A 23463-nucleotide genomic window follows, 5' to 3' on the forward strand; every position below is an offset into this window, starting at 1 on the left:
GTGTGAAGAGGCACGACGTCGAGACTTTCGGCAGTTCAGCCAACACAGCTACCTACATGCCACTGTCCGAGAAGTCAGGAAAGGGAAGCAGGAATTCCAGTCCTACTGATCATCCGTCAACAGACTGCCCGCCACGGAAAGAAGGAAAGAAAAAGTGCCTCGATTCCTATCCCCGCAAGTCTGCCGTCTCCTTCCCCTCCATCAATGTGTCCATCCACACGGCATTTTCGCACGCTGCTCTCAAGAAAAGGGAAAGAAGGCCGAGAGGCTAAGGCAACGGCTTGCAGCATGCACGGGCGGGCAGGCAGGTGGGTGTGTGGGTGGGAAGGATTCGACTAGCAGTAGCTCATGCACGTCAAGCAGCACTTCGATCTGTGGCCGGTATGGATGGATGGATGGAAGAATGCCTGTGACAGGCATGTTGGTGTCCATGGAGAGGTACGTACAGACATAAAGAAGGCAACCTGCTTTCCTACTTTCACTTTCGAAGTTGGCACATTTCACCGACTGCAATCTATCGGGCTGACGTGTCTCAGCAGGCGCACTGACATGCTCTTTCACAACTCGATTGTATTGCGTCGTCAAAGTGTTTGCGGGTATCAGGAGGTAGGTGTGCAGAGTCTACATCCGTCCGTTGGGGTCGCCTCCATGGCCATTTCGCTATAAACAAGAGCGGCGGAAAAAGGTCGTGTCGCGTGCGTGCGTGGTTACTCGTACAAGTGCCCGTATTCAAGTGGAAATAAGACGAAGAAGGGAAGTGAAACAATTCAAGAACGAGCGCTGTGCTGCTGGAGTTGCATCTCCGTCTGTCAACTGCACAACCTCTCTTTTCTCCGTATCGATGCTCCCTTATCGATGACGCATGGTCATCAACTGTCCTTGCCGTCCTCCCTTGCCAACGCTTTTCCCCAAGCCGCCTCAAACTCTCCACCTCCGCCTTCCTCCCTCTCCACAATGCTCACGTCGCCGCCCAGTAGCGAGCTTGCAGCCTCATCCTCTGCCGATGTCCGACCCGTCGTCGGCCGCGTCTCTGCTGCTCCACTGCCTTTGCTTCCGGCCTCGGGCGGCTCGAAATCAAAGTTGCTGCTGTAAACGACGGCGGCAAAGGCTTCGAGGTCTCGCACGTTCTCCATCGCTGCCAGGTACTCGTTCTCGGCACCCGATCCAATGGCGTGCGCTTGGCGACAGAAGACGGCGAGCGTGTTGGCCACTTTGGTCTTTGCTGATTGGGGATCTGTGAGCTCGACTATGCGGGCGGTGGACGCGGAGACGGGGGGCAAGTGATAGGAGAGAGTGGCGATCTTGTTGTCGATGAGGACGGAGAAGGTGGCGTCAAGGGTAAGAGTGAGGACGTGAGAAAAGGAAGGCGAGTCGATTATATCGGAGGTCTCGTCCAGCAGACGGCGCAAAGGTGTTACACTGTCGGTGCTGGCCGAAGTGTCTTGGTCAGGCTCCATGCCTGATTCGGTGAGGACAAGGTGTTCTTGCTCTGGGGGAGGTAGCAAAAAGGACAACCACTTGGAAGCTCTAGGGTATAGTCAGTATAGCAAATGGATGTTATGGAGCTGAGATGTACCTGCGCTCTTCCTCGGTGCCACCCTCAATCTTCTTGCGCACTTCCAGAGTCAACTCGGATAGCCTCTCCAAGCTGATTTCCTCGCGCGGGTTTAGAGGACCAAAGACTTCCTTTACAGCCTCTAGCACCTTTTCCATGATGTCCTTGCATCCTCGATGCAGAAGCCACCAGCTGAACGATAGGTACTTGCGGTTCGTCTCAAAGTCGTTGCCATACGATTGTTCCAAGTTGTCATCGTCGTGGTTCTCTAAGCTGATGCGCGATCCGTGAGTGGGCGGCGAGGCGAGGGAGACGACGCTGGCGAGGTAGTTGCGGCGGCCGAGGAGATTGAGTTGGATCCGTGTCAAGAGGGTGAGGAGGGACAGTGTGTACAGCAAAGTAAATGCGCGCGCAATCGCTGCCCAGGGTCAGTCGCCAGCCGAAGCGCCACTGGACAAGCTCTTACAATTAATCTTCATATCGTTCCATAACTGCGCCTTGCTCTTCTTGGGCCTGAGTGGAGCCAGAGAAGCTCCATCTCCATTGTTGCCATCGACAACCTGGCTGGCGTGTACGATGCTTTCGCTCTGGAAGCTCTTCAAGCTGCGACTGTCGTCATCGTTGGTGCTGGGGGCTTCGGAGGGCGCATCCGTCGACGCAATCTCCGATGGGGCCACGCTACGCTGCAGTCGCTCGGCCTTTTGCCTCTGCAGCTCGCTCAAGGTCTGCTCGACGGGGAGAGCTTCGACAACGTTGTCAAAAGCGGTGGGAAGGATGGCCAGGACAGTAAAGGTACAGTCTTCTTGATTCTGCTCGAAACGACGACGCAAACTAAAGGGGCAAGTCAGCCATCGTGTCATCTCAGCGCTACGGCAAGGAGCGCAGGATACTTTTCGCGGGCGATGCGGTCGTCGCTCATGCGCTGACGCGCCTCGGTGAGCTTGCTCAAAAGATACTGGCCAGCGAGATATCCGGCGCCCAGCAGACCAGCGCCGATGGCAAAATTTGTGCGGTTGCGCCTGAACCATTGGCGCGTAGCAGTTATCATGGTGGGCGTCTCATGTCAAGTGATGTGTTCAGTTGCGGGCGAGCAGCGGGACCACGAGGACTACGCAGCAGTGCGGTGGTTGGCAGCCGAGGCCCGCGATGCGTTGATGTCAGTCAGGTCGTCGGGCCGTCGTCTGACTCGCGGACATCGCATCCCGCACTTCTACCCCACTGTCCATGTCCACCTCCCGCTCTCTAATCAACTTCGTCATCGTCCTCCCCCCGCCGACAACTTCACCACTCATCTGCCTGCCTACACAGCCGCTGCGCGACCCGACCCTTGGCCTTGTGTCCCGATCCCGCCCATCCAATACCTTACCCTCCAACCATGACCATGGAACCGCGACGGCCGCCAGAGTACACGCTCGACGTCTTTGCGGACCCGACCTGCGTCAAGGATATTGTCAAAGGTAGACGCTCCTCTGCCGCCTGAGCGCCATCGTGGCTACTCGGACTCTGTGTTGACGGGCCATCGCAGCCATCCTGCACACCATCTTCTTCCATCGCTACTTCACGCCCGTCACCCCACTCCACCGCGACCTGCTCGATCTCACCTTGCCCGCCATCGACGATGTCGACTTGGACACGCTCATCGACCAGCGCGCAACGGCCCTGGTGCGCGCCCTTGAAACAGGCACCGGCCACCAACAGCGCGGTCGGGGCCAGCTGGCCATACAGTTCTTTGAGAAGCGGCGTCGCAAGTCGTACTTCCCCTTTGGCACATTGGGCAAAGGCCGGGGAGACGAGGAGGTCTGCTGGGAGATGTGGATGCTCGATGTGACCCTCGCCACTCCAAGGACTGAAACCGACGTGATCAAAGTGCGCCGCGCCATGGAAAAGAGCCTGCAGAAGACCGCTCTCAAGATTGTTTCCATTGTAAACAGAGACAAAGACCACATTCCGCCCATCACGACGACCGACACGAACCCATTTCCCTACCAGATTCTCGTGAACCCCAAAACCGAAGGCTGGGGCCAGCGCATAGGCATCTTCTAACGAATTCTGTGTCCATCTTGTCACGGAAGCATTGGACGGCGTTTTGCTTAGAGCAGGATATCAAATACGCATGTATACTAGGAGTTGGTTCGGGTCCAAGAGTCATGGGTCGGTTGTACGTTCTGGGACTGTTGACTACAAGTTGCAGTCTCCTTGAGATACCCCAAATACACAAGCTTGAAACGTTCGTCGCTGCAACTTTTCGTCGACGCCTTGTCAACACGCGATACTCCGCACTTCAGAGGGCTGAGGGTGGACTGACAACAGCTGTCCACAAGTCAGGTGGTATGTGGCTTGGCCAAGGGCGGAGTCAAACAACCAATTGGAACGCGCTTTTACGCAAGAAAATGGTTCGAAGGCGCTCACCAGATTCTAGTGCTCCTCCTTCGCCTTGCATCCACCCGCGCGAATCGCCGCCGTCAAGAATTCAGACGCCGACCGGCTACACACGGCTCACCTGGGCGCAGCCACAAGACCCCAAGAATTGGCCGAACCTTTCCTCATACGGCAATTGGAAAACATGTTGACAGCCGAACTTTTTTTCCATGTCACAAATCGGCTGGTTTGCAAACAGTTGCGAGTGTCAAAATGTACTAACGATTTAGACAAAGCGATAGTCCCCTTATCCACTGGAGGAAGAAGGAAGTCTAAATTGTCGACTCGAATTCACGTACAACCTGGAGACGCTCGAACTTTTCAAACACCGCTGCGTTTCCCTATATAGAGTCCAGTCCAGACCACAGCAAAGCGCCTCCGAGTCCACCAACGCGCGGGCGGCGCGACTGCCCCCCGCTTAGCCACCACCACCTCAGCAACCCGAAATTAAGGGCGCGAGATCCGCAACGGGTGACTGCGTCGGGGCTCTGTTTCGACGCGCCAAAACAGCAACACTTGCAAGCTGGTGTTGTTTCGACTGCTGGATGCACAGCCTGGGGGTGTGATCGATCACGATAACCCTTCGTACATGGCGCCTTTGGCTCTGGGGTAGCAACACCTTGGCCGTCGGAGCTTTACTAGGAGGATTCGGAGCCTGCGGTGTGTTTATATATACATCGAGTGTACTTGCGCATATGGGGTTTTGGTAGGTTGCCGGAACTAATTGCGAAGATCGTCTATCTTTTCTACTTTCTTACTTTCCTTTGTACTCGTTTGGAGCACTCTTTTCTTTTCCAAATTATTATCATTTGCTTCGAGAGCGCCTATCCTACTCCTCTGGCAGGAATCACGACTCGCTTTGGCCTGGAAATCAACAAGACCTCATACACAATCTTTAATATTAATCGCCATTGACGGATACGATATTCTCGCTCGAAGCCGAATACACGAGCAGAAACAAATCAACTAGTCACTGGTGGAACACGAATGTCGAACACCCCAGAACGAGACACGCTTGCACAATAACCTCCTCTTCAAAATGCGGTCCCATTCCCGAAGCAACATGCTCTGGGCAACCCGCAAACTCCTCCCCCTCCTCGTACTGCTCTCAAATGCCACGACAGCAGCAGCACTAGCCCTGGCACAACCCGAGGAAGGCGAGGCGACGGTAGAGCCAACAAGCATGGTCATCATGACGGTGACGGCGCCACCAGCACCGCCAACAAGCACATTCACTTCAACAACCACGCCGCACCCAGGTAGCACAACGACGACGACGCTGCCAGCCGTGACGTCGACGGCCGCGGCCTCGCCCTCGGCCACGTCGGCGCCCCCCAAGCAGGGCATCTCGGGCGGGCTGCTGGCCGCCATCATCGTCATGTCCGTCTTCGTCATCGGCGGTCTCTTCACCATGGCCCTGATGTCGTGCCTGCAGCTGCGGAGGGCGCGGCGCCGCGAGCGTGAGGCCGACGTCGCCGCCCAAGACACGCGCGCCGCGGCCAAGCGCCGCCGCGCTGCCGCTCACCTGGTCGGCGTGGGCCCGCGGGTCGCGACGCCCGTCTTCTTCGCGTCGGCCGCCGCCGTGGCCGCGGGCGCCAAGGTGGGAGATTGGCCCGTCGAGAATGAGAGGAGGTGGCCGGGCTCGCGGTTGAGCATGAGGAGCGAGGAGAAGAAGAAGGATGGGCCCCAGTGGAGGGAGAGTGTCGTCGAGGTCGACGACTCGGAGATGGACTACTCTGAAATGGACGTCGAGGAAGCCGAGTCGGCCGAAAGGTGTGCGAGTAGAGGGAGGGTGAGGTGGACTTAGGGGGTCGATGGATGGTAATACCGCACTCACAGTGGAGGCTTTGTGCTTTGTTTTGATGGACGTAACTACAAGCCTAGACCCCGTGCGCTGGTCACGATATACGAAATAAACGATAATGTCTTCTCCTACAAAAGCCCAAGACCCGCGTTGTATTACTTTTCGGCCGTGAAATAAACATACAGTAGGGCAACCAGGACAAGAATATGGCGCAATGGTTGGATACACGTTCCGGTAACCGGAGCTTACGACGTACCACATCGCGCCGAGTCTGAATTGGAAATCCTACCCTTCCATTTCCATTTTGTCCTTCTCTTTATGCTTGCTTGATCAAATCAAAAATCACGAGGGTATAATACAGAGCAAAGATTGAGGAAGCACTTTATCAACCAGCAATGAGTCGTCCAAACGCCTCGTCTAAGATGTTGACGAACGCGCCGGCTGCACTTCTTTCACCTTCTCCAGAAACAGCCTCTTCTCCAGCTCCGTCGCAAACTCTATGCGAGCACCAGTAATCCACTTCTTGGCGTCGATTTTTTCTTTCTTGGCCCCCTGGCTCTGCCCCGTCGTCTGGGAAAAGGTCCCCTCATCGCCTCTTTCCGGCGGCTCGCCGACGACCGTCGAAATGCTCAGCATCGACATGGACGACGATGTCCTGGCGCCGACCTTGGGCGCCCCCGCTCCAATAATGCCGCTGTGTTGGTGCGATGGCTCCGGGTCCAGCGGCACACGAAGCCCGCGGATCTTGATCTCTTTGCTACCTCCGTCGTCCTTGATGCGTAAGGGGTGGTGTGGGTCGTTGACGCTGAAGACAAAGTAGCCCGGGCGAAAGGCCGCCGTGTAGTGAATCATGGCGAACACTCTATCTGGCGGCGGTGGCTGGGCCTTTTCTTTCTCGTCTGTGGATTGGTGACGGTGGTTGTGGGCATGGGGAGACGGAGCAGGACTGCTCGTTGCGGCTCCACCGAAGCCAATGTCGCGCCAGAGGCGGAGTGACTCCATGCCGCACATTTGTTCTTGGTAGGCGAGGACTCCAGATAGTCCATCGTGAAGGCGAAGCGTCTTTTCTGTCTTGAAGGCACCAATGAGCTGGCGGCCAAAGAGCTCGCTCTGAAAGAGCGTCGCTGACTTAACGTCCTCGAAGACGTAGTTCACCCAGCTCGTCTTGTCTTCCTTCACCGGAGTCGCGCCAAACGTGCTCCCGTGGAACCGCAGCAAAGACACTAACGCGATACTAACTTTATTGGGCGAAAAATAAGAGGCAAAGGGTATAATTTCGTTAGGTGAAATGTTGGGTGCTTGTGGCTTCCTGGGCAGCGACGATGGCGGTTCGTTCTCCGGCAACTTCTGTTGCATGCGAATTTTGTTGTCGTCCGAAAGGGCCCAGATGCTGGTGGTGAATTTAAACTGCCCGTCCTGCCGGGTGCCACGCCGACGGACGATTAGGATGCGCGCGGACTTCATGGCAGTGCCCATCTCCAAGTCAAAGGGGTTGGTCTCATCTTTGAGGGGCTGCAGGTATTCGACTTCAGTTGCGCGACTGAAAGACTTAGCTGACTGTCCATGATTGGTATGAATGCAACATACAGTTCGCATAATATCGCCGAATCTCTGAATGCCGCACGCTCGAATGCCTCTTGTTGACTTGCAGTCGTGGACGCTGACCTCGACCTTTCTCTTCCGCTTCTTCCAAACTTGGTTGGGGCCAAAGGCATTGGATGCAGGGATTCTTCAGAGTCCAGTGGCATTGTCGGAGCATACGGCGGCGTGGCTGCCCGTGACTGCCGCAAGGTCGCTACTTCGTCAGTTGGAGAAAGCGGTTCTACAGAACTGATGCTCTGCCAGCGCGCGCTTGGTCGGTGTGCTATCGGTGATCCTGACGTATTATGTTGAACAGCAGAGCTTCTGTCAGAATTATCTGACAATGAGGGCGTGTTGCTAATATCACTCGGTGCGTGTGACGGGCGCCTGTGGTCGGAGGATGTCCAGGACTGTGTATTCGACCTGACTGATCTTGAATACTCGACCCGGAACGACTCGGGCATTGGGCTTAATAACGGACTCGCCCAGGCCGGTGACTCGGAAAGCGTGCTCTCAGGCTGAGCCGCCAGGCTTGGACTATCGTTTGCGAGGGCGACGATGGTAGAGTTGACCCTTTGTATGCGGACAGACAGATCGTCGTCTGACTTGTCGCTGTGGACCGAGTCGACTTTTTGAGCCATTGACATGACTGCCTGCTCCAGCCTTGCTAGGCTCCGACTACATAGCCACATCAGCCAGAGTAAGCCTCGTAATTTTGAAGTCGTACAAACCTTTGAAGGGCGTTAATGGTCAAAGAGATGCAACTTTTGTGCATGTTCAGCAGAGACTGCAAAACTTCGATGCTGCCGCCGCCTGTCGTCCATGACATCTTCTTGTAGTTCTCAAGCACCAACTCGCTCCAGCTGCGCTCCACACTCCATCCGCCACTGGTGCGATTGCGCCGGGTGAGTTGATATTCTTCAACCAGGTCGTCCAATTCTCTGAGCGTCTGACTGCAGCTGCTGATGATCAAGTCAACGCCACGACGGGTTTCCGTACTCGCGCGTGAGATGAGAAGGCTCCCGCTATCATCGTCATGGCTCCCGTAGTTGTCGTCGGAAAACAAGGTCTCGGCTAGCAGCTTAAGGGTCTTTGAAAGGCCGCTAGCTTCGGCCTCGATGTTGAGAAACTCGGACGGAACGTTGCGGCGGTTAGATGAGAAAGCTCGACCAGTTTTCCAAGCAGACTGGGACAGCATAAGAATATCCCCTATACTCGGCAACCCTGCCATTGTGGCGTTGTGATGTAGTTGTACAAAGCGCTCAGAAGCAGCAAGAAAGGAAACAAAGAGGAACGCAAGTCTGGCACCCTGGTCAGTGTATGCTGGTACATGACACGAGTGAAGAAGAGCTCAGATCCTGGCCTCGAAACCGATGGAGAAAGATAAGCCTAAAACTGACCTCGGTTTGGAGCGCCCAAGCTTGACTTGCAAGGCACAGAAGCACGCGACACCCAGCCAAGAGAAGGGTCAGGTCAATGTTGCGGCGATCAGAGCTAGGCGGGCAGCGCTGGGTTTGGTGGGACAAAGTCGAGGAGTGCGGTAGTGGAACTGAGAAGCGGTGGGAAGGGGGCAATATCTAGCGGCAGGCTGCACTGTGCCGTCCGGCGCATAGAGTGACAAGAAGGGGTTGAGAGGATTGCGAAGCATGGTCCCGAAGAGAAGGGCTGGCAGCAAAGTCGGGCTTCAGCGGCAGTGGGGAGCATTGGAATCGACGAGAGGATCCATGTCGATGGGGAAGTGATTGGCCGGCACAATTGGGCGGAAGCGGCCGGGGAGAGCGAAAAGGATCAAAGCAGTGACGGAGTGGTGGGAGCGGCACCGCAGCTGGTCGTCGAACTCTGAAGCCGTTGTAGCCCACGTGTAGGACGCGGGGAGGACCATTGGTTGTTGGTGTTGTGGCGGGTGGGGTCGGGGACCTGTGGCGGTGCTGCGCCAAACGCCGTGATCCTCTGGATTCCCACGTTGCTGCAATGGCCACAATGCTTGGCTTGCCCACTGCGACATTTGGATCTGCACTCCCCCACCTCACATCAGCTCCCTTGCTTCTTGCAGAAGAGGTAGCTATATTCGCCTGTCATCCACTATAAACGTGAAGCCTGCCGAAGCGAAAAGGAAAAAGAAAAGCAAAGGCCGAGTCAGAAGCAACACTCGACCACCTTCGTGTCCGTTGCTGATAGCACGCCCTACCCACCGTTGCAAACGTCACCTCTGATCCTCCATCTCTTCAGCAAGTAGCGCCGTCCTCAGAAAAGTCGCCTCTGATCCTCCGTCTCTTCGCAAGCAGCGCCTTCTTTAGCAAACCGATGAACTTTTTTGCCAGCAAACGCATGCGCAAACGAAAACGAAAACGAGCCATGGATCTCGTTTGTAAAAAGCCAGTGCAAAAAGCAAGTGTACGAAGTGTCGCCGCATCGCCCTCAAGAGCAACCCCCTTGAAGTGTTGCGAACGTACCCTAGGTGCCACGGAAGAGGAACTGCATGTCCTCGGGCGTGAGCTTCTCCATGGCCACCTTGTCTTGATTAACGGTGCTGCTGATCAGAGCAGCCTTCTTCTCCTGGAGCATCACAATACGCGATTCGACCGAATCTTCAACCACGAGCCGAGTGATGACGCAGGGACGCTTCTGACCGATGCGGTGGCAGCGGTCGGCACTCTGCCACTCGGCAGCAGGATTCCACCACCTATTACTGTCAGCAAAATCCATTCAAAAGAGCCCAAAAGTACTCACGGGTCAACGATGAAGACACGAGACGCCTCGGTCAGGTTGAGGGCCACACCGCCCGCTTTGAGGGAGACCAAGAAGACTTCGACGTCGGCATTGTTCATGAAGTACTCGATCGACTTTTGACGCTGCGTAGGGCTCATGCTGCCATCGAGCATGACCGTGTTGAAGCCCGCGCGACGGAGACGCCATTCAATCAGCGCCAACATGGACGTGAACTGGCTGAACACAATCGACTTGAGCGTCTGTCTCTTGCTGCGGAGCTTGTACAAGTCGTAGACCAGCATCTCAATCTTTGTCGACGACGTCCAGTTCTCCATCTTGATGCGGTTGATGATCGAGTTTTTCTTGACAAGGTCCTCCTCTTGCTCAATCTCGGGCTGCTGGAGGTCAATCGAGAGGGGAATGTGGCACCGAGGGCAGTCAGCTCCGGCGCCTTCGTCGGATCCTTTGCACGTCTGAACATAGTCCTTGATGCAGGACCTGCAGAATTCATGGTGACAGCGTGATTTGATGGCATCTTCAGCTGGCTCGTCGCAAATGTTGCAGACGAGCACGTTTTGGCCCGTCTCTGCCTTCTTCTTCAAGATCAAGTCCGGGTGGTTGGCAGCCTGCCTCAGTTGCATGATCATGCCAAAGATGTTGGCGTAGTTGTTGAGCATAACACCTCGAGAGACGTACGTGTCAAACTTTCTTTGGGAGTTGGTCATGATGCTCGTGTGAAAGTCGCGCTCAACCTCGCCGAAGAATTCGTTGTGGATGATGACTTCCTTGGGCGGCAGCTCCATCGAGCTGGTGTAATCGCGCTTCATTCTGCGCAGCATGATTCGAGAAGTGATGAGGTGCAGCTTGTCGAGAGCCGTGCTCCTCGCATCGGGGTCATCGCTTGTGATGGGATTGAGCAGCTCCTGGTTGAAGACGGAAAGGTGCTGGGCTGCTGCGTGGTGACATTCAGTACACTTGTACTCTTCATCGACGTTCCAGTGCAGCTGAGCACAGCTACAAGACTTGCAGAAGTAATCTGCAAACGGGCGAATCTCAAGAAATCGGAGAAGAGAGAAGAACTCGCCAATCCGGTTCTGCACAGGTGTTCCCGACAGGCACCACTTGTACTTGGACTTGAGGGCGAAGCAAGCCTTTGCAGATCCCGTGACTCTAGTCTTGATGCAGTGCGCCTCGTCGAGAATGATGCGGTGAAATTCAATGGCATGGACTGGCGACGCTTGCTTCACGATGTCTTCTCCGCGGGACCATCCCTTTGTCTCCTTGCGATAGAGCGACTCCAGAGTGTTGTAGGAGATGATGATGACATCAAACTTTTTGAGTTCCTTGGTCGAGGAAAACTGCTTCTTCGACTTGGTGTTTGATCCATGGAAGACGAGGACTTTGAGCTTGCCATTGGTGTACTCTTTGATCTCGCTAGACCATTGCATGAGTGCGACCGGAGGCACCACAACGAGAGTGGGAACGCGGACACGATCATAGTCCGACATGATGAGCGAGACAGCTTGGATGGTTTTGCCCATACCTAAAAGCGTTTAGAAACAGGTTGATGACATCCAGAAGATCAGAACTTACCCATTTCGTCACCGAGCAAGCCACCTTTCCACTTTGTCTGCTCTTGCTTGATCATCCAGTTGAGACCCTCGAGCTGGAATGACTTGAGCTTGCGGGTGATCGTCGTTGGCTGAGGAGCTTGCTTTGGGGGAATTTTGGGGATCTTTTCAAGTTCCTTCCACATTGTCTTGATCTCCGGGTGCGAGCGCTCCCAGTTGTCCCGGTTTCGTTTCTTCCTGCGCACGCGTACGTCCAATGTTGAGTATTCATCCTGAAGTCGCTGTCGAGTTGCCTCAGAGAGGACAGGCGCCTGATAGCCTTGTTTGGTGGTCTTGTATTGAACCCCGGATCTTTTCATCAGCGGCACGTCATCCTCGTCGTCTTCATCAGAGTCACCGCTTTCCGCGTCATCCGAGTCATCGATTGCATTGAGGCCGTCGTCAGAGTCAATTAGAATTGGCTTTTGGGTACGGCCGCGTGGGCTAGGGTGGGAGGGCGCATCAGCTCTTCCCTTGCCTTTGACGTTGGCAACAGCCTTTCCTTTGCCCTTGGAATCAGCAGCAGGTAAAGCCCTTCCCTTGCCTTTGTTGCCTGGAGAGAGTGGAATGAAATCGTCTTCGGACTCCGCATTCGTGTCAGGAACACTCGACAAGTATTCATCGTCAGTCTCCTCGATTGCGAAACGATTCGGTCTAGATGGCAACGGGTCGCTCTCATCATCATCATCATCGCTGTCTTTGATCGCCAACTTGGCACGCTTGCTACTGGTCTGGCCAGTGTACTCCTCCTCTTGCAACATCCGGGCGAGTTCCTCATCATGAGACGTTTGCTGTGTTGACCGAGGAGCCCTCTTCCTTTTCGAAGACATTGACGGGGCAGGAGTGTTGGAGTAGCTTGTACCCGGAGTATCGGCATCGGCAGCACCGTCCAAGCTGCCGTAGTCTGCAACTGGAGAGACAGACGAACTACTCGTTGCTTTCAAAGACGAGGCGTTCCGGGAAGGCACCATGATGGCCACCTCTTTGAGAATGCTGGGCCTGCCCTTCGTTTTCGGGACAGCGGCGAGCTCGTCCGAGGATGTGTCGTCCTTGGCTTGGTTGGTGAAGGATGACTGCAATCTGGCGGAGGAGCGAGTGGAACCTGCAGCGTTCGGCATACGTTCTAGATGAAGAGTCAGATGATGGAACTCGAAGATGAGGCGTTTGAATGTGGGGTTGAGCGGAATTCGTAGCGAGGTTCTCGAGCGGAGAATGTCATGAACTCACCTCCAACGGCCGCATCGGCCTTCTTGGGCCGGCCTCGAGGCATCGTCAGGGCAGATGACTGTCGAGTCCCGACTGCTTGCGAAAGCTGAGAGCCTTGACGGTCAATGGGTGCAGTGACGGCCTTTGATGTTGTCAGTCAAAGTGGTGTGAGGAGAATGAGGGACGGAAACCTTGGTTGCCACCAGACAGGCAAATGAAGCGTCGTCGTCAGGCGATCTGCGGCAGGCGGTTTGAAATGCGGCAGGCACAGCAGGCGTCAGGCGATAGAACGAAGCGGGAGAGTGCAGGCCGACGAGAGATTTGGCGTTGCACGATGCAAGGGCAATGACTGGGACAGGCGTGGGGACGGACGATCGGTGTTCACCTTGGGTGCAGTGGGTGGCGACGGAACGCGCTCTGACTTCGCGTAGTCACGTTTCGGCTCCGCGTACTTTCGTCCTGGTCCTTTGCCGAAAGTGCTGGGCTCTGTGCTTGTGCTTGGTGAGGGAGCGCGCCTATCATCTCCGTCCGCTCTCACTCGCTTTCTCCTTCGTGCCTCAGTCCAACCTAAGCACTCAGGAAGCTTAAACATTCCGTCTGATCCCGTCGCCAATCATGCCGCCCCAAAGCAGAGGTTTCCAGTCCAAGTCGACCCCTAATTTACCAACCCTCAATTCCCTTTCTTTACCCCTTCCTACCGACAGCGGCCCTGTCATCCCAAAAACCGCTGCAGCTATAAATCCGCCCACCGAGTACTCTGCCACCTCACCCTCGGAGCCTGCTTCTGTCGAGGACAATCTCTCGACCGACGACCCCTTCTCACTCGATCCATCCGGCTCTGAAAGCGAAGACGACGACCTCGACCTCGAGCCGCTGAGCAAAGATCTCGACTCGAACAATAACGCCGCCCGGCGGCCGCTCTACTCCCACGGCTCGCGATCGCAATCGCATCTACCTCAAACCTCCAGCGCGCTATTCCCACCATTCTACAATCGCCCGCCGACGCCTCTGCCGCCCTCACCGTCGCTGACGTCGCTGCTACGCCCCTCGTTCAGCACCCACACGTCGCGACCCACGACGCCCGACTCGTCGGACGCAGAAGCCGTGCCCGCGGCCAGGCACGCCAACAAACTTCACCATCATGGCACGGCGGCCAAGCGCGGGACGAGCGCGACATCTGGCGCGTCCAACGGCACGGCGGGCACGGGCACGGGCACAGGAACGGGCACGCCGACCAACGCCCTGACGTCGTCGTTTGCATCGGCTACGCCGATCCCCCGCGCCTCGCCAAAGGTGCCGACCTACGAGTACTACGGCTTTTTCATTTACTTGGCCTCGTCCTTTGCCTTTCTCATGTACTTGCTGTGGGCATATCTGCCGCGGCCTTTTCTACACCAACTCGGTATCTACTACTATCCCAATCGCTGGTGGGCGCTGGCGGTCCCGGCGTGGCTCGTCATTCTGGTAGTGTACATCTACGTTGCGCTGGCGAGCTACAACCTGGGGTACTTGACACTGCCCATGCGGAGCATCGAAAACTTGGTGGATGATGCGGCCCAGATTGCTGTGCTGGATCCGCGAGGGAAGATCATCAAAAAGGGAAAAGACACAGAAGTCACAAAGAAACCGTCCGGACACAGGCGGCGCAACACTTATGCGGAGAGTTGGGGGTTTTCGGTCGAGGATGCACGCAAGGTGGATTGGAAAAACCTTTGGAACGAGAGCACAGACGCGGTGCTGGACGTGCCAATTGGCGGCGTCTGCGAAATCTTGTATGGTGACGGGAGGCTGGATCATGGATATCGCGACCAAATAGGCATGGGCATGAACGGCAAAGCATGAAAGAAATGACAACAATTTTGAGCAACCCTTTAGAAAGCTCCATTGTAATGCTCTGTGGTTCTTCGAGACATTTGCCAGGATTCAAAGAGTGACAGCTTTATTTACAAGGGTAAACCCCAAAAGTCTTCTGGCAAGATGTCACTAGGATATTGGTATTCAAGCCGTGCCTCTCAACAGAACATACACATTCAACTCACGCAGAGTGTTCAAGAAATGTTTGTATGGCGCGCTCGCCCACTCATTTGCATGAGCAGACAAGCACACCGGTTTTATAATTTTACTATCTTCCCCAAAGACCAGATGTTTCCAGCCTCATAAGAATACAAAGTGTTTTTTATGATTTTCGTTTCCAAGCTGCGTCCGCGACCTCCGGAGGCTTCCTCAAACGCCGGCCTCCAGGAACTTGTCGCCTGCCATCACCACCGTTCGATAGTGTCGAGAAGGTGGCGTCGTCGGTATTGTCGTCGTTGTCGATGGCAAGTCGCGGCCTTCATGTTGTTGATTTCCCTTGGAAGGGGAAATTTACATGACGGTGCAGTACTTGGTGTTGTCGTTCTTCATCGGGTTCCACTTGCGGCCCATTTTGATTGATTTGAGTTGGTTGGTTGGGAAAAAAGAGTGTAGTCGAGTTGGTAGTACCGAAGTATGCTGGTGAGGAAGAAGAGGAGGACGCGTGGGCTGCTGGGGATTTATAGCTTCGGACTACTGCTGAGCTGCTGCCTTTGCTGCCATTTTGGGCGGCGTACAAGCAGAGTTGGGTGGGGTGGGCTCTATTGAGACTTGTTTACGGATGTCGTTGGGCTATTGAGATGACATTTGGGAAAGGGGGGAGTGCTTTGTTGGTGCGTATGGATCTTTTGTAGTGAACAGGAAGACAATGGCGAGGTGGCACACAGACGGTGCCTTTGTGAGGAGCAAATGCCTCAATACGTCAATTCCAGTCTAGGTGTTACATTTTTGCTGTATAGACGTTGTCTCCTAGTGTCCAGAATAAGTGGCGACACTGGCGCTTGCGGCGGCAAGCAGCTGGCTGCGGAAGGCGTTTGGTGGATGCTCCACCTCGTGGGCATCTCCACGTGGACTACTTTTGACCGGGAACAATGCTGGCGGGCAGGATGGCGTCAACATTTGAGATCTGGTGCTTCGAAATTGAAAGGCAGCAGCACGCGAATGAGTGCCGAGGGCGCTGGTTGTGAGTACACCGAGGATTACCTCTTTCCACACCTTTGAAGATGTCAAGAATCCCGTGAATGACTTCAACGAACTCAAATGATGGCCTCGCCCTGGGTGCTGAATAGACTCCATGATGTGTGTGTGGGTCAATGAACTCATGACAAGGATACACTGCGAAAGAAGCATTGAATGAATATGTGTTATCAGCTGTAGTGGCGCTCATGGCAAACGAGGGTTGGGAGCGGCGTCATCGACTGTCTTTGAATGAATGCCTTGGCGAGGTCGAGACAAGTCGATGGTCCCGTTATTCCGCCTAGGCACCGTGTCCAAGAATGTCTGCTCGGATATCTGAATGCTTGCCCAGCGATTTGAGAAGCTTTGCTAGTACCTCCAGACACTTAACCAAGCAGCCACTTGCGGTATTTCGATCGAATGGGTGCACGATGTTCTTGTTGCCCCAGAATAGGTCTCTCTCCGTGGTAGCTTTTGACATCATAACGATCCAAAGACGTCAAATTCCGATTCGAACAATGCGATCCTCAAATGCCAGAGGCACTCCAAGCGCGGTCAACTTGTCAATCATGATCCCTTTTTGACACCTCCTTGGCTGCAGTCACGGCAATTCCAGGCACACCAGCGGGGGTGTTTGTGGGTTGGAAATCTCTTTGGATTCGGCAGCTTTCGAAAAGAAAAAAGGTCCTTTTGAATCCCGAGCCGATTTCCTAGCTCTGTTTGCAAAATCCCCACAGAGTCATTTGCTCTTTTACGCACATGCGCCGTCCATATGAACCCTTGATTCGTCCCACATGCTCCCAATCCTCTTTCACACCCGCTTTAACTGGTCAATTTAAGCGGACGCCTCCTGGGCCTTCCTGCCCTTGATACCCCTGGGCTTGACGGGCTTGTCAGCCTTGACGGGCTTCTGGCTGTGCTTGATGGCCGAGGCGCGGGCAATGGCCTCCTTGTTCAGGTCGGCACGGTAGTGGCGCTTGGTGGTGGCGTTGACAATGCTCTTGTAGGTCCTGCAGGTTTACGCATCAGTCCATGCTCTCCTGGCTTCGTTTGCCCATCGCGCGCTTATGATCCATCCAAAAATTGATCCGCTTTGAAGGCGTGGGGTATACTGACTTGCGGGAGGAGACGTTGGGGCCGAAGGTCGAGGACTGGATCTGGGAGGCGGGCTTGTTGGACTTGTTGTTCTTCTTGACGAGCAGCTCAACGCCGCCGTTCTTGCCGGCCTGGACGCCGAAAGCCTTGTCGTTCACGAAACCCTCATACTGGAGACAGGCAAAAACATCAGCTTCACGTCTTCTTCTTCTTCGTCATGGCGTGCAGCGCAAACGGACCTTCCTCGAGTGGACGTTGGTGAGGTTGAGCGGGTCCTTGGAGAACTGGACACCGCCGGCCTGGGAGCGCTTGACCAGGAAGGCGCTGTGGTTGCGGGTAACCTCCCAGACGAGGTCGGCAGAGATGTTGGAAGCCATTGTATCGTATGTAGGGGCGTTGGACGGGCAGTCGTGTCTCGGGCGGCGCTCTCAGTCGTGCAGTGGTGGGCAGGTCGAAATTCGCCGTGTTCGCCAAACCGCACAAAGGCGGATTAGCGCGTCGGCGTTTTGGCTGTCTCTTTTACCGACGTTAGGCTGGAGCTCAGGTCCCCGGCCGGGAGGTGCTCGGCGCTGACGACAACCGGATCGCCGGGAACACCAGTGGCAGTACCGCCTCTTCGTCTTCGACTTCCTTTACCTCCTCCTTCACACCTCTCTCTCATGCCACCGGCTTTCGAGCTGCTCTGTTGCCGTGGCCTCATGAGCTGCTTGACTCTCTAGTGCTCGCAGCCAAAGCGACACCTCCACACCTCTCCAAGGCACCACAGACATCTCCACCTCCGACGCTCTTTATTACCGCTTCCTCCGCAAAGAACAACCTCGTATTCCGTCCGACGACCTTCTTCCCTTCGCACGGCCGCTTCACCATGCATTTCTCCACCTACCTCTTCTACTCCATCATTTTTTCCGTCCTGCTTCTTGCTACTGGTACGTGGATCTCGCGACATCCTTTGCGCACTGCACAGCCTCCAACATTCCCGCGATCCTGTCCACGAACTTTGGACCAACATCACACCACTTGCAAACCTACACGCTCACCCTCCAGACCTCCGCCTCATCTTTCCACCAACATCCGTAAACCTGCTAACCTGTCCACAGCGCTCTACCTGACCCGCGACCGCTGGAAGCATCTCCTCCCCAACGCACCCCTTACCCGCTGGTTCTATACGCGCCTCCCCTCCAGTTTCACCGGCGACATCGAGTCCGGCTTCAGCAGCTCGCACTTTGACCTGCACGGCAACGTCGCGTCAGGCGATGCGCGGGGCGGGTTGGACGCTGCCGCCAAGGCCGCCATCCAGCGCATCATGAAGAGCCGCAAGGTCGATTTCGACGAAGGGCGGCGCATCTATATGCAGCAGCGATTTAGGGACAACAATATTGGGCCTGACGGAAGACCGAGGGACCCGAAATTTGTGTCGTTTTCGTAGGGGATGCTGGAACCCGTGGTTTGGAAGCAGGAGCACATGGTTAACAGAAGAGAGCGCTGGTGTTGCGGGCTTTGAGCGCGAGAAAGCGTTTGGACACCCGAATACCCCTGGAAAACATCAATCATCACTTCTGCGCGAGAAAAACCGCTTTTGCGGAGTTTTGGGAACTGGTGTCGGATGCGGATATTGCTTTTGATTCATTCAGCGCCATGGACTTTGGCACACATTGCATGGGGCGTCTAATCTCCTTGGGTATTTTTTCTTGTTTGCTCATTCCGTCAGAGCGAGTCCAATTTCCTTGGTATCCTTCGTTTTCGACAACTCTCTTGTCCTTCCATTATCTTCAAGTCCCAGGTGACTTATGCTCGTCGAAAAGTCTCCGCTAATGCTCCATACTTTGGGAATCGACATGTACATGCTGAAGTGTTCACCAAGTTACTGACTGAATTCTGCAAGCCAGTGGCTCCGGCTACTTACAAACTGCCCAGAGGCGTGCCCGTTTAATTCCGAAGCGTCTGCTTCTAGGCTAGTAGGTAGAACTGGGAAAGCCCCTGAACGTCAGCTCAAAAAAAGATTTGGCATTTTGTTACTACATTCGCCCTCAGCGCCTGCCGTATTGCTGTTGGAATCCGGGCGGCATGCCTGGCGGAGGTGGACCTTGACCTCCAGGGGGTCCAAAGCCAGGAGGGGGTGCAAAGCCGGGCGGAGGAGCGAAGCCCGCTGGGGGTCCGCCGGCAGGAGGGAATTGACCACCCGGCGGACCGGAGAAGCCAGGCGCGTAGCCGGTTGGGCCTCCATATCCAGCCTGTGACGGTGGCGGACGAGCGGGAAGGCCAGCCGGAGGTGGGGGCAAGGGGGTGCTCTGAACTGGTGTGCGGTTTTGCTGGTGTGGTGGGGGGACGCTTTGGAAAGCCGGAGGCGGTTGGAACGGAGGAGCGCCTGGGGGCGGCGTGGGTACAGCGCCGTTGAGCATGGCAGCGGGAGCGCTGGGCGCTGCGGGCGTCGGCGGATTGAAGAACTGCGGAGGCAGAGGTTGGGTCGACGGCTCGACACCGTGCATCTTGGCTTGCCTCGCAAGAGCACGTTCGGCCTCGTCACCGTGGCGTTCTCCCTTGCCATCCTTCTTGTAGGCGTACTGGACGCTGATTTCCTTGTTCAAAAGGTACTGGCCGTTCATGTTCCGGATCGCATCGTCCGAGGCGTCGAAGTCGGTGAAGGAGACGAAACCATAGCCCTTGGACAGATTTGCTTCGTCGCGAGCAACCTATGAGGAACAGTCAGAAATTGTTTTATGCTAGAACTTGGTGACCTTACCTTTGGAGCTGTGACGAGAGTGCCGAATCTCGAAAAGACGTCGTATAAGACCTTCTCGTCGACCATGGGATCCAAATTGCCAACAAACAGCTCGGCGCCAACTTCAATCGTCTTTTGCTTGTCCGCACTGGCCTTGTTGACACGGATGGGCTTGCCGTATAGGCGAATCTGGTTCATAATCTTGGCTGCATAGTCGGCCTCTTCCTCGCTCATGAATTCAACGAAGCCGTAGCCCTGGTGGGTCTGGGTGACGCGATCCTTTGGAAGATGGACATTCTGGATACGGCCGGCCTGGAGCATGAGCTCCCATACCAGGCGGTCGCTCACGCGCTCATCGAGATTGCCAACGTAGACGGTGGCTTCCTTGTCCTGCTCCCTAATCGGCTGGTCGTCAGATCTGGCGGGGAATTCGGGGTGAAACTTAAAACTCACCAGTGCCTGGTGGGCACAGACATGCTATCAGTCGGAACAGATGAAAGCCAAGCTGAGAGATCAGAATTGATTCGACGTGAAGTTGCGCTCTGCGATGCGACTATGCAAGCTTGCAATGATGTCGGTTGGAGCTGCGGACTGCGCGCGGTGACGCGAGCGGCAAGTCGCGCGGAAAGTTGAGGCGCATCAGCCGGACATCAGCCGTAAATGCAGTCGGTCCGTGCCCACCCACCCGGACCCCTGCCTGCCTGGGCTACGCGAAGATAAATTGGCCTGCTCTCGCGCTTCACTAACATTACACACCTAGGATGTAAAGCTTTGCTGTCTGGCTCTAGTCCTTGATACCCGTCGTGGATATCTATCAAATCGAACCATATATTCGCCTTGACGATTTTCATTCGCTAGCAAGGTATTCTACCTAGAAATGAGGGCAGTAATGGTGCGGGTGTGACTTGCTACTTATTTCAAAGACAGAAGAGAAAGGCTTATCGACCACGCCTTCAAGTGAGTAGGGGCGTTCTTGAGACAGAACCTCTTTGAATATGACAACAAAGATGGCCCGCTGTGCTTGGTACCAGAAAGTACTACAGGTCCCACAAGATTCCATGTGGGTAGTGTATGTCTATGTCGTCCTCGTCCGAATCATCGTATTCCCTGCGAAGCATCTTCTGCTGTACCTTGATTTCCCTCCACGTTTCCATTCTTGTATCTCTTCGTATGTCTTGTACGTCTCGTATGTTGATGTCGGCATGGTCGTAACTCGGGTAATCACGCTTCAGTTCGTAGTCGACACCTTGGCCTCGCTTGACGATGACCAACATCTCCTTCTCTCGCTCGCCTGCTGCAGAGATTGTCGAATCCTCCGTTTGTGCATATTGAGCGAGCGTTTGGGAGGATGGCAGCTTCTGCTCGAAGGAGACCCGTTTCTCAGGATCTAGGATAGCGCCATTGAAAGCGGTACTCTTCGTCCGGTAAACGGCAACCGATGGGTTTGAGAGACTTCCGTCGCGGGCTTCCAACTGTCTCTGCCAGCTTGATGGTTGAGGCTTGCGCATGTAATAGTAGGGGTCTTGAGCGAGAGGGTCCGGTTCGGTTTGGTACCCAAGCAACATCGAAGTATGCGAGATGAAGTAGAGTTCCTTCCAGCCCGAGCTCACTTTGATCAGCCTGTCAAGACTTTCGTAGGCGACTTTTAGGACTCGACCGGTGAGCACAGTGAGTCTGTCCAATTTGAGGCCGGGGAGGAGCTGGAGAGCGGCATAGATTCGGTAAAACACATCTTCGTCTCCAAAGGAAAGCACTAGGGGACCATCGCTGACCCGCATGTGTCGAATTAGAGTCCGCTTTTCCATAGGAATGTTGGCAAGCCTGTTGAGCATTGCTTCGGGAGTCTCGAAGTTGAACAGGACCTGTTTCAACCAAGTGTTGCCGATTTCAGAATGTATGCGTTGGCAAACTCGCAGCAAGGCGAGAGCGTTGGGCGCAGTGAAGGAGGAGAGGCGAGTCGAAGAGAAAACCGCAAGGTAAATCTTGTCGCGTAGCTCTTGAGGCAGTCGTTGCATGAGCGAGCTTCCTTGTTGCTGATCCGCAAGCTTTGGCTTGCTTGACTTGTATGATGTCTTCTTGTAAGCCATGGCTGTTGTTTGGAGATTGAAGGGCGTTGTGAATGACTTGGGATGAGGGCAGGACCGTGGATGTTTTGTTTACGCTTGGGATGGGCGCTGGCATCTGTTTGTATCACAGCAGAGGCGGGCAAGCACCACCAGCCAGGACATGGCCGGACCTGTTGACAGACGGGAAGTATCGACCTACATGTGTCCATAACTACAGGTACTGTCCGGGTGTATCTTGTGGGATAAAGTCGGATTTGGCGCCAGCTGGCAGAGGACGAAATTTTTGGATATCTACTAGACATCGACCATAGATGTGTAGTGATTTCCAGAAACAATACTACTGAGCACTGAGCTTTGTCGTTTTATATCTCTCATCCCTGCATGGGTGCGAGGGACAGACCGCGCGGGCCATCCTCGGACATGTCAGTTGCGACTTTTCGACGCCAACGCCCGCCGACATCATCAAGCTTGGAACCTCTTGACCTCCGCCTGTCTACTCGTCTCCCACACCATCAGCCATCATGTTCACCCTGTCGGAAGAGACCAAGGTAGACACCTCGTCTAAACTATCCAGAAATCGCCTTCGCTGACTCCACAACCAGGAGCGCATCTCCAAGCTCATTGACGTTTCCCGCGTCGCCATTCACTAGTACGACCACCGCCTACACGATTTGTCTTGCCGGCGCTCCGCTAACCTACAGCAGTGGCTACATCCCTCTGATTCTCTACTTCGGTACTTGACCACTCACCCGGCTCCGCATGTGCAGCTTCACTGACGATACGATTCCCAGGCTGGTCGCACAGCACCCCCAGGCCCGAGCTCATCAGGTTCGACGACCCTCTGCGTCCATCCTTCGCGCCCTCCGCGGGTGCAATCGAAGACCCAATCTAACATAGCTTCCAGGCTGATCTCTCCCCTCGCTTAAACCGAATCCAACATCCGCGAATCGTGTACGCTATTTCAAGAGGAAGCAAAACCGGCGAATTATGAACAATTCTTGGGGTAGGCGGGCGAGACTTGATCAAGGACAGGATCCACCATTCAAACCAGGTTGGGTCGGCGAAACGGAAATGGTGATGATTTCATCTACGTCAGCGGTCTCAAGCACGAAAGCCCCCAGCGGCAGCAAGCGGCGGACAAGAGCGCCTGGTGCCTCGGGCAACCGGTGCGGAATGACGACCCTGTAAGAGATGAGCGATAGACGCACCTGTCACACACGGATTCAAAATCTCCAATTTTATACTGTCACAACATCAAGATTTGACAAAAGCTGGTCAAGAGCGCACAGTTGTGCCCGATTCACAAGCCAGACGTGCCACAGGAGCGTCGCCGAGCCTGTGTCCAGCCGCCCCTTCTTTGCTCACACAGGCCCGAAACTCCACCCGACTCCTGAACCTGTTCAGGTTCGCAAACTCTCATGGTTGCCAGGTGCACACGTGCAGTGCCGGTAGCTGGATGCCCAGGACCCAGTGCATGGCTCAGCGCGAACTCAGCTACCATGGAGTAGCAGCCACCCCTTTCTAAGAGCGCATGAATGCCCTGCCTGCATGCGCGCTCCAACAACAACAACAACAACACGCCTAGAGATGCACCCGTCTGTGCCGTCTTCGCGGTGTCCCTTCGTGTCCGACTCTTCTCAATTCGTCATGTTGTTAAAAACAGGACGGAAATC

At 55.1% G+C, this 23463-nt stretch overlaps 11 protein-coding genes across 11 annotated transcripts; 5 read left to right on the forward strand and 6 right to left on the reverse strand.

Annotated features, from left to right (window-relative positions):
• Window positions 1-767: 767 nt before the first annotated feature.
• On the reverse strand, window positions 768-2855 carry J3D65DRAFT_113871 (Peroxin-3). Its single transcript, XM_066793762.1, has 4 exons — window positions 2446-2855; window positions 2022-2386; window positions 1577-1973; window positions 768-1527 (listed from the first exon to the last, which is right to left on the reverse strand). The coding sequence occupies exons 1-4, from the start codon at window positions 2601-2603 to the stop codon at window positions 870-872; spliced, it is 1578 nt and encodes a 525-aa protein (XP_066651243.1). The 5' UTR covers window positions 2604-2855; the 3' UTR covers window positions 768-869.
• Window positions 2794-3785, forward strand: J3D65DRAFT_637556 (autophagy-related protein). The gene is made up of 2 exons (XM_066801516.1): window positions 2794-3012; window positions 3081-3785. Exons 1-2 carry the CDS (start codon window positions 2931-2933, stop codon window positions 3596-3598), a joined length of 600 nt encoding a protein of 199 aa, XP_066651244.1. The 5' UTR covers window positions 2794-2930; the 3' UTR covers window positions 3599-3785.
• A 783-nt stretch (window positions 3786-4568) lies between these two features.
• J3D65DRAFT_113889 (uncharacterized protein) lies at window positions 4569-5987 on the forward strand. Its single transcript, XM_066793763.1, has one exon. It carries the CDS (start codon window positions 5013-5015, stop codon window positions 5778-5780), a length of 768 nt encoding a protein of 255 aa, XP_066651245.1. The 5' UTR covers window positions 4569-5012; the 3' UTR covers window positions 5781-5987.
• On the reverse strand, window positions 5988-8865 carry J3D65DRAFT_113785 (uncharacterized protein). Its single transcript, XM_066793759.1, has 4 exons — window positions 8759-8865; window positions 8090-8659; window positions 7365-8036; window positions 5988-7317 (listed from the first exon to the last, which is right to left on the reverse strand). Exons 2-4 carry the CDS (start codon window positions 8587-8589, stop codon window positions 6195-6197), a joined length of 2295 nt encoding a protein of 764 aa, XP_066651246.1. The 5' UTR covers window positions 8590-8659; window positions 8759-8865; the 3' UTR covers window positions 5988-6194.
• Window positions 8866-9812: 947 nt separating this feature from the next.
• J3D65DRAFT_647931 (SNF2 family N-terminal domain-containing protein) lies at window positions 9813-12795 on the reverse strand (the record flags this gene model as incomplete). Its single annotated transcript, XM_066802360.1, has 3 exons — window positions 9813-10041; window positions 10089-11610; window positions 11661-12795. The coding sequence occupies 3 exons, from the start codon at window positions 12793-12795 to the stop codon at window positions 9813-9815; spliced, it is 2886 nt and encodes a 961-aa protein (XP_066651247.1).
• A 619-nt stretch (window positions 12796-13414) lies between these two features.
• Window positions 13415-14871, forward strand: J3D65DRAFT_637566 (PIG-P-domain-containing protein). The gene has a single exon (XM_066801517.1). The coding sequence runs from the start codon at window positions 13499-13501 to the stop codon at window positions 14723-14725; it is 1227 nt and encodes a 408-aa protein (XP_066651248.1). The 5' UTR covers window positions 13415-13498; the 3' UTR covers window positions 14726-14871.
• A 1677-nt stretch (window positions 14872-16548) lies between these two features.
• J3D65DRAFT_637569 (ribosomal L28e protein family-domain-containing protein) lies at window positions 16549-17501 on the reverse strand. Its single transcript, XM_066801518.1, has 3 exons — window positions 17245-17501; window positions 17027-17175; window positions 16549-16920 (listed from the first exon to the last, which is right to left on the reverse strand). The coding sequence occupies exons 1-3, from the start codon at window positions 17380-17382 to the stop codon at window positions 16746-16748; spliced, it is 462 nt and encodes a 153-aa protein (XP_066651249.1). The 5' UTR covers window positions 17383-17501; the 3' UTR covers window positions 16549-16745.
• A 369-nt stretch (window positions 17502-17870) lies between these two features.
• J3D65DRAFT_560129 (uncharacterized protein) lies at window positions 17871-18431 on the forward strand (the record flags this gene model as incomplete). The annotated part of the gene is made up of 2 exons (XM_066797450.1): window positions 17871-17931; window positions 18103-18431. 2 exons carry the CDS (start codon window positions 17871-17873, stop codon window positions 18429-18431), a joined length of 390 nt encoding a protein of 129 aa, XP_066651250.1.
• A 172-nt stretch (window positions 18432-18603) lies between these two features.
• J3D65DRAFT_637573 (nucleolin) lies at window positions 18604-20378 on the reverse strand. The gene is made up of 3 exons (XM_066801519.1): window positions 20178-20378; window positions 19746-20121; window positions 18604-19695 (listed from the first exon to the last, which is right to left on the reverse strand). Exons 1-3 carry the CDS (start codon window positions 20198-20200, stop codon window positions 19033-19035), a joined length of 1062 nt encoding a protein of 353 aa, XP_066651251.1. The 5' UTR covers window positions 20201-20378; the 3' UTR covers window positions 18604-19032.
• Window positions 20379-20557: 179 nt separating this feature from the next.
• J3D65DRAFT_637579 (uncharacterized protein) lies at window positions 20558-22133 on the reverse strand. Its single transcript, XM_066801520.1, has one exon. The coding sequence runs from the start codon at window positions 21809-21811 to the stop codon at window positions 20762-20764; it is 1050 nt and encodes a 349-aa protein (XP_066651252.1). The 5' UTR covers window positions 21812-22133; the 3' UTR covers window positions 20558-20761.
• A 25-nt stretch (window positions 22134-22158) lies between these two features.
• J3D65DRAFT_637582 (TOM7 family-domain-containing protein) lies at window positions 22159-23048 on the forward strand. Its single transcript, XM_066801521.1, has 5 exons — window positions 22159-22338; window positions 22393-22439; window positions 22495-22523; window positions 22582-22618; window positions 22695-23048. Exons 1-5 carry the CDS (start codon window positions 22312-22314, stop codon window positions 22714-22716), a joined length of 162 nt encoding a protein of 53 aa, XP_066651253.1. The 5' UTR covers window positions 22159-22311; the 3' UTR covers window positions 22717-23048.
• The last annotated feature ends 415 nt before the right edge of the window (window positions 23049-23463 follow it).

Source organism: Phyllosticta citribraziliensis (assembly GCF_038025025.1).
Source record: "Phyllosticta citribraziliensis strain CPC 17464 chromosome Unknown J3D65scaffold_12, whole genome shotgun sequence".
NCBI classification, from domain to species: Eukaryota; Fungi; Ascomycota; class Dothideomycetes; order Botryosphaeriales; family Phyllostictaceae; genus Phyllosticta; species Phyllosticta citribraziliensis.

Coding starts and splice junctions, on each gene's coding strand:
- J3D65DRAFT_113871 (XM_066793762.1), bottom strand. CDS start 2,603: ATGATAACTGCTACGCGCCAATGGTTCAGGCGCAACCGCACAAATTTT. Junction 2,387..2,445: donor GACCGCATCGCCCGCGAAAA/GTATCCTGCGCT, acceptor TTGCCCCTTTAG/TTTGCGTCGTCGTTTCGAGC. Junction 1,974..2,021: donor GAACGATATGAAGATTAATT/GTAAGAGCTTGT, acceptor GACCCTGGGCAG/CGATTGCGCGCGCATTTACT.
- J3D65DRAFT_637556 (XM_066801516.1), top strand. CDS start 2,931: ATGACCATGGAACCGCGACGGCCGCCAGAGTACACGCTCGACGTCTTT. Junction 3,013..3,080: donor CGTCAAGGATATTGTCAAAG/GTAGACGCTCCT, acceptor GGGCCATCGCAG/CCATCCTGCACACCATCTTC.
- J3D65DRAFT_113889 (XM_066793763.1), top strand. CDS start 5,013: ATGCGGTCCCATTCCCGAAGCAACATGCTCTGGGCAACCCGCAAACTC.
- J3D65DRAFT_113785 (XM_066793759.1), bottom strand. CDS start 8,589: ATGGCAGGGTTGCCGAGTATAGGGGATATTCTTATGCTGTCCCAGTCT. Junction 8,037..8,089: donor ACCATTAACGCCCTTCAAAG/GTTTGTACGACT, acceptor GTGGCTATGTAG/TCGGAGCCTAGCAAGGCTGG. Junction 7,318..7,364: donor TCGGCGATATTATGCGAACT/GTATGTTGCATT, acceptor TAAGTCTTTCAG/TCGCGCAACTGAAGTCGAAT.
- J3D65DRAFT_637566 (XM_066801517.1), top strand. CDS start 13,499: ATGCCGCCCCAAAGCAGAGGTTTCCAGTCCAAGTCGACCCCTAATTTA.
- J3D65DRAFT_637569 (XM_066801518.1), bottom strand. CDS start 17,382: ATGGCTTCCAACATCTCTGCCGACCTCGTCTGGGAGGTTACCCGCAAC. Junction 17,176..17,244: donor CCAACGTCCACTCGAGGAAG/GTCCGTTTGCGC, acceptor GCCTGTCTCCAG/TATGAGGGTTTCGTGAACGA. Junction 16,921..17,026: donor CCCAACGTCTCCTCCCGCAA/GTCAGTATACCC, acceptor GTAAACCTGCAG/GACCTACAAGAGCATTGTCA.
- J3D65DRAFT_637573 (XM_066801519.1), bottom strand. CDS start 20,200: ATGTCTGTGCCCACCAGGCACTG. Junction 20,122..20,177: donor TCTGTGCCCACCAGGCACTG/GTGAGTTTTAAG, acceptor CCAGCCGATTAG/GGAGCAGGACAAGGAAGCCA. Junction 19,696..19,745: donor CTCTCGTCACAGCTCCAAAG/GTAAGGTCACCA, acceptor TGTTCCTCATAG/GTTGCTCGCGACGAAGCAAA.
- J3D65DRAFT_637579 (XM_066801520.1), bottom strand. CDS start 21,811: ATGGCTTACAAGAAGACATCATACAAGTCAAGCAAGCCAAAGCTTGCG.
- J3D65DRAFT_637582 (XM_066801521.1), top strand. CDS start 22,312: ATGTTCACCCTGTCGGAAGAGACCAAG. Junction 22,339..22,392: donor CCCTGTCGGAAGAGACCAAG/GTAGACACCTCG, acceptor CTCCACAACCAG/GAGCGCATCTCCAAGCTCAT. Junction 22,619..22,694: donor CCCAGGCCCGAGCTCATCAG/GTTCGACGACCC, acceptor CATAGCTTCCAG/GCTGATCTCTCCCCTCGCTT.